The 6,852-nt window shown below is 30.6% G+C and overlaps 1 protein-coding gene across 3 annotated transcripts; it reads left to right on the forward strand.

Annotated features, from left to right (window-relative positions):
• The first annotated feature begins 1,586 nt into the window (after positions 1–1,586).
• On the forward strand, positions 1,587–5,668 carry LOC110097044. Of its 3 annotated transcripts, XM_020823257.2 has the most exons (7): positions 1,609–2,072; positions 2,351–2,408; positions 3,841–3,882; positions 3,982–4,019; positions 4,105–4,171; positions 4,262–4,304; positions 5,305–5,668. In XM_020823257.2, exons 1-7 carry the CDS (start codon positions 1,993–1,995, stop codon positions 5,346–5,348), a joined length of 372 nt encoding a protein of 123 aa, XP_020678916.1. In that variant the 5' UTR covers positions 1,609–1,992; the 3' UTR covers positions 5,349–5,668. The 3 variants fall into 3 exon arrangements, with proteins under 3 accessions (XP_028551279.1, XP_020678916.1, XP_020678914.1); XM_020823255.2 differs by having other exon boundaries at positions 1,626–2,072; positions 3,841–4,019; XM_028695446.1 differs by lacking the exons at positions 3,841–3,882; positions 3,982–4,019; positions 4,105–4,171; positions 4,262–4,304; positions 5,305–5,668 and adding an exon at positions 2,676–2,983 and having other exon boundaries at positions 1,587–2,072.
• Positions 5,669–6,852: the final 1,184 nt, after the last annotated feature.

Raw genomic sequence — 6,852 nt, forward strand, 5'->3', positions numbered from 1 at the left:
ATTTATTTTAAGTATAATGCATTTCAAAAGCATAGATTTTTTAATATTGATACTAAAATAAAACTTTGAGTGTTTAATCAAAAGTGAAACATATTCAAGACATTTTCTAAGGTGTTTCTAATATAAAAAATAATTCATTTTATTCGAATAAATTTCAAATTGAACACCCCGTAATCTTGTAGCACTCATGAACTTGTCATCACCGTGTTCGCTATCTAACATTACTTTACGACATATAGACATCTTCGCATTTATAATGTCATAGCATTCATGAAGGTAGTCGTCATCCACACCAGGGGAGGAACTGTGCAGTGGTGAGAAGAATTCATTCAATTATGTTGAACTTTTCTAACACTAACAACAAGATTGTTAAAAGCGATTATGTGAAAAATAAATTATTTTTGCACTATATATATTTATATATTATTTTCTTATAAATTAGTAACTGTGGCGGGCTCTCCCTAACAAATTCTAATTTAACTTCATTATGGGCCAATGGCCCACTTATTAAATATTAAACTTATAAGAACAGAATTGTACTTTTTGACAATTAATTGGATTATTACGGAATTCGCCTAATTTTTTTTTAATAAAAAATTGGCAGAATTTATTATCGTCAATCATATATAAATTAAATTTAAAAAATATATGTAACTTATACTTAATATTTGATCTTTAGAAATGTAAATATAACTGAAAATACTAAAGTTTGCAATTATACCTCTGTTGGTGTACGAACTAACTCTTTTCACTTCCACAAAATGTTAAAATTTGAATTTGATGTAATATAAACTAACCAAAAAATCTGAAATAAATCATGAAAATAAATTAAAAAAATAAAAGATAAACGGCATAATGAAGCTTCTACATCTCTTCATATGTAGAGAGAAAAAGAGAGTTAAATGACTCTTTAATAGAAGTAGCACTAGAATATGAGAAATTCTTATGTGCGGAAGTCGAACATAACTCTAAATCTGAAGGCATATCGGGTGTAGTCATGTCAACGGTATCGAGCCGCGGTATACAGCAAAAGGTGACGTGGTGCAGTCTGATTAATCTCCGGACAGCGTTTGACGTCCGCACAGAATAAATTTTCCTAGAATATAGACTGAACAAGCTGTATCTAGTAGACCAAATCCATCTAAGCACTCTAATTACAAGAGACAAACAGTATCAAACCTCCGTAAATAAATTAATGCAGTAGAGGAGATAGGCTTAGAAGCTTTAAACTCTCTTTGGTCACCTTCCACTTGAGGAGCCCTATGCGACATGCCAACTGAATCTACGCATACTTTGACTTAATCGATCTTCCCTTGACAGAAGAATTAACAAAGTAATATGAATCATCAAATGGCATTCACACTTGCGAAATTATTGAACATTCTGGGTGGTAGGTTTATATATTTTTTTGTGAGGAGAAAGGGAAGGTGAAGGGCGTTTTTTATCTTGTAGTACACGCGTGATAAGCTAAGGGACTCTGCTATCCTTAGGCACACATGGCGCTTATTCACCGGGAAGGAAATAACAAAAGAAAAAACCTTAGAATATATGAGAATAAAATGGGTGAAAAACAAGAAAACAAAAAATGACTAGGAATGGATGGGGACATGAGAAGAGAGGAAAGATGCGAAGTTGCGAACAGAGGATCTGAATAGTCGTAAAAAATGAAGAAGTGATTGCTTTTAGAATTTTTTACTGTATTTTAAGAAATCCAATTAGATAACGGATTAAGCGTAGCTGTGGCGTACTAGCAGAGGAGAGAGAAAGATAGAGGGAAGAGAGAGAGGAGAGGAGGAGGTGGTGAGAGAAAGTGAGGGCGACGAAGGCTTTAAATGAGGGCTCATGGCTCGGTATGAAGAGGCAAAGCAGCACTAGTAGCGACTTCTAACTCATCTTTTTCTTCTTATTCTGCTTCTTCTTCTTCTTCACCCTGTAATATCTAAAAGAGAGAGAGAGAGAGAGGAGTTATGGAGGGGAAGAAATCATTTGTTGATGAACTGTTCCCAAGAAGAGAATCAGCTCAGCAAGCAAAGTCTGATATACTCAGCTCCATATTTCCGCCACGCTCAACGGTAACTTACTCTGTTTCAACCCCATACTCTGTTTTGTAAAATAGTTATGAATAAGATTTTTTTTTTTTTTTTTGCTTTGCTTGCTTCATTCTATTTGAATCTGTAGGGTTTGGAATGATTTTTATTTTAATTGTCTTTTTTTTTCCATTTTGCTTTTGTTCTTCATGAAATATCCTGCAGTGTTTGCCTTCAATCTACTATATTTTTATTACTAGTATCTTATAAGAAGTTAATAAATAAGTATTTCTGAGCTTTTTTTTTTTTGTTTTTGGTTTTAGGGAGGAGGAAAGGATTCATCTCATTCAGATTTCTCTGGTACTTGGAGAAAACAGGGAGGTGAGGCTTCGATACCAAATATTTTGCCTTATGTAATTGATTTTCTTTTGTCGTTTGTTTGGAATGTTTTTATTTTCTCCTTCAAATAATTTATATTGGAACAGTTGCTAATGTCGTTTGGAAGGTGATTGATTTAATTGAGCACTTATTACTTCAGTATGGGCCAAGTTTAGAGAGTTATAGACCAGAAAAAATAATTTTTATTTCTTTTACTCTTCTTAGCAAAATGCTGCATCTATTTTAGCTTTTAAATTTCTGATATTTTAGCCGACCCCTCAAGAGAAGGATGAGGATGATAACGATGATGATGATAATGATGATGGTGATGGTGATTGTGATATAAAATATAACAAATATGTAATAATGCATTACTTAATGAATAAAGTTATATTCTCAAAATACATACTTATAATTACTTTTTTTATGGGTAAACTATCTATTTTTTATGTTATCTTTCTTATTTATGTTTATGATGTATTATTCATGTATGTAATATCATACATATCATCGTATGGAATTATTCGTCATTAAGAAGCTATTTAGGATAATTTTTTGTTATTTTATTTTTCAGATCTCAATCTTAGATTTACATACCTCTGCAGGTTATTTGGGAGAATTTGGTAAATCAACCGATAGCATAATGATAATGCTTGCACTTATGTGATGCCATTGTTTAATGTAATTAATCTTAATGAGTTACTGTAAACTATAGATTGAGAGCCATTATTAAACTTAAAAAAAAATATATTTATGAATAAACTATATAATTAGTGGTGACTATATTTAAAAAATGCATAAGTTTTGATATGATTTTTGTTTATTTTTAACTTTTTATATTAAAAAAAGGTCTTGATCATTAATAGAGACTTTTGTCAAATGAAAACATGGAAATTTCATGCATCTCCTCTCTTCAAGTTCTTTTTGGTTGGTCACTTTTCACTTGATGTTGCTTGTGTTGAAAAACGGGTGCCGTTAACAAACTAACTATTGACAAAAATGGGTTCAAAGTCAAATTAGAATAAGTTTTATATTCATCAAATTTATTTTATGAGAAATATAATGTAAATTTAATATAATTATAGAAATCATTAGTTATTTGTTACAATCATTTTAAAATAAAATAAAATAATTGTCATATTCATGCATCCTATATTTTTTCTTGAATGATCAAAATATTTTTCGACTATATAAATCATTGCTCTGATTTTTTGACACTTCAAGGCTTCGTTCGGTTCGGCTTTCTTGCCACTTCTTAAAGCAACTTTTTGGTACTAAAAAAAGCAGTAAAAAAATCGTCCTAAATGAAGCTTAAATAAGAACCAAATTAGTTTTAAATCATTAAGGTAAACCGTCAAAAATTTCCCCAATTTATTACAAATCTGAGAAGCTGAAAGCTGAAAACCTTCACAATTTTTTTTTTTATTTTGTTCAGAAGGAAACTCGCGTGGAAGCCCAAGTAAAAACCAGAGCTCAGGCAAGAAATACAGTAATCCTCTATATCTTTGTGAATTACCAGAGTCCTGTCTTATGAGCTCATCTGTGTATTACGGTGGCCGTGACGACTTCATTCCAGAATCTTCAGCCTCCAATAACTCCTCGTCGTATTTTAATGTAAGTCCAAAAAATATGATATTTCCTTAAAAAATTTAACAAATGAAAGAGAGAAATCGTTCTATATGGATATATTTAATGGCAGTGCAAAAAGGATAAGGAGGATGATTCAGCCAACACAGATGTTGCAACCAGAGGAGATTGGTGGCAAGGTAAGACTATTATTTTGCCTGAGGGAAATTTGTCTCTTACGTATATTTAATTCATCACCTCGTTTTCATATTCTTTTTTTTATTTTTCAGGTTCGCTTTACTACTGAAGCTATTTCCAGCGTCTGTATTACAGGTACTTGTTAATTAATTTATAGTTTAACTTATTCAAATCAGCTGATATCTACTCAGCTTTTTTTTTTAGTGTTTCATTAATTTTATTTAAATATTTAGGATTGACTTCATAAATTCTGATTGTCTATTCCTTTTTATTGAGTGTTGCTATTTTTTGGCAACTCATTCGCTTTATTGGCTTTTTTTTCTACATATTTATAAATTATCTTGGTATGTTGGTTGGGAGATTTGGCTATCAAGTTCGAGTCTTACATATGTGATGTGTTTACGAATTTGTTTAATTGGCTTAAATGTCCTAAACAAAATTATTTAAGTCGAGTGAGTTTATTTGTTTTCTTGTTGAATTTAATTTTTTTTTATTGAAAACATTATCAGAATTTTAAAATTTTATTTAAACATATTTTTCTTAATAAGTTTAAAGTTTAATCTTGTTTAATTTATTATATATTTAAAGCTAATAATGCAAACATATAGCCATATTACTAAATATATTTGAATTAGTAAATTTTAATCAATATTAATATAATTTACAAACTATCATTTCAATATTTAAAAAAAATCATACATATATATATATATATATAATAAATCGGCAAATAAATAATTAATCATTATTAAATGAGTTTTTTTTACTGAATCATTAACAGACTATTTGTTAAACAAAAAATGAAACTATTTAAGAACATAAATAAATAAATACATTAATATTCAAAATTATTCATTTATATGATAATCCCTACAATAAATTTTAATTTCATTATATAAATAATTGAACATAAGAAAATCTTACATAAACAAACATGAAATGCTCTAATTTACTTTCAATATAATCAATCTTTCAAATTCTTTTTTGTAATTTCATGCCATAATCATCCTTTAACTAATTACTGCCGACTATTTTTTACCTTTACTTTCCAACTTCTACAGTCTTCTACGTCTTTTAAATTTGAATATTTTATGATGCTTTCAGTGCGAGACCACTCTTTTGTTTTTGTTGACAGGTTCCTATGTAACTGCTGCAAATAAGATAACAAGTCCGCATTAAAAATCCAAACTGATAAGAGGACCTCCATGTGCTTGCTTCGTGAACAAAGCTGCTCAATGGCTGCCTTCAAATGTTAATTTTCCTTTGATGATTTTACTTCAAATTAATTAGGTTGTGGAAATATATATATATATGTGTAATCGCTTAAATTAGCAGAGGCTTCTAACAAAGCTTTGCTGCTATTCTCCTCTAAGGCTGTAACTTTGCTAGGAACCAACTTTACTGGTCTTTTATGCCTTTCCTTCAAACACAAGGAGGGAGAAGGAAGGGTTTGTTTGTTTGTGAGTTTGCCATTAATATAGTAATTATTTGGCATAAGATTTCTTTTCTTAAGCTTTAAAAATATACTTAACCCACCAATGCTTTGTTTGGTTGGTGGGCGAGTACGGTTGGAAATCCCCCATCTCGTGTGCTCGATTCCTCTTGAGCTGCAGCGCCTATTAATTGGAGCTCAATCAAGTGTGGGCCAGGAGGTTTCTGGGGTGGGTGTCTCGTCTAGATCAGCCGAGGATTAGTCACGCCGTCAAACTCCCTTTAAGGAGTAGTAGCGGGTGGATTCCCCATTTTATATATATACTTAAATAATTGTGATTATAGATTTAAAATCATTAAATCCTGTGGCATTATTTTTTTTAATGTTTTTTTCCTAAGATAGTTTGATAATTATAATTTGATACATCAAGTTTTTTTATAATTGATGGCTCTGATTTTATGATATGATATTTATGATTTTAAAGCGGATATTCTTTCAAGTAAATTGGAATCAAATATAAATTTTCTTGATGTTATTTCATGTATTAATGGACAGCTTATGATGAAATAAATGGTAAGCAGATTTTTAATTTTTATGCCATCTGTTTATCCTTTTATTTTTTCTATGCTTGATGAAAGGTTAAACAATCATATAAAAATTGATGAAACTCGATTTATATATATTTTTTAAGCTATATATTCTAATCAATGGTGTGATATTAAGCTTTGAATATTATTTTATAGATATAAAAATAGAATATTTGGATAATTGAATAGCCCTTTCTCTTTTTTGGAGGAGAAAAGTTCTCATGAAAATATTATATTGTTGACCACTAAAATGTCCCAAAGGTAAGCCAGCCCCTCGCCAACTCATCGACGTACTAAGCCAACTAATTCACTGGACTCCCTAATCGATTATGTGCGGTAAGAGTACATTAATCGAATTAATAGTCATAGCACCTCATGCTCCAGTCTTAATTGATTTGGCATTATATCCCTTCGACTAATAAAACGATTTGTAATGACGAGAAATTATTCTGTGCGAAGTCGGACGTAGCTCTACATCCGGAGATCAATCAAAATGAGTTGCATCAGCAATACCGAGTGCGGTACCGAGCGGAACCGAACAGTACCTCGGTGTTTGACGTCCACACAGAATAATTGCTTTGTACTGACACTGAGATATGTTTAGTGTTAATTAAGTTTTATCAAATCAATTAACCCACTTAACTTCTTATTTTTCATGCTCGAT

Source organism: Dendrobium catenatum, unplaced genomic scaffold (genome assembly GCF_001605985.2).
Source record: "Dendrobium catenatum unplaced genomic scaffold, ASM160598v2 fragScaff_scaffold_71, whole genome shotgun sequence".
Lineage (NCBI taxonomy): Eukaryota > Viridiplantae > Streptophyta > Magnoliopsida > Asparagales > Orchidaceae > Dendrobium > Dendrobium catenatum.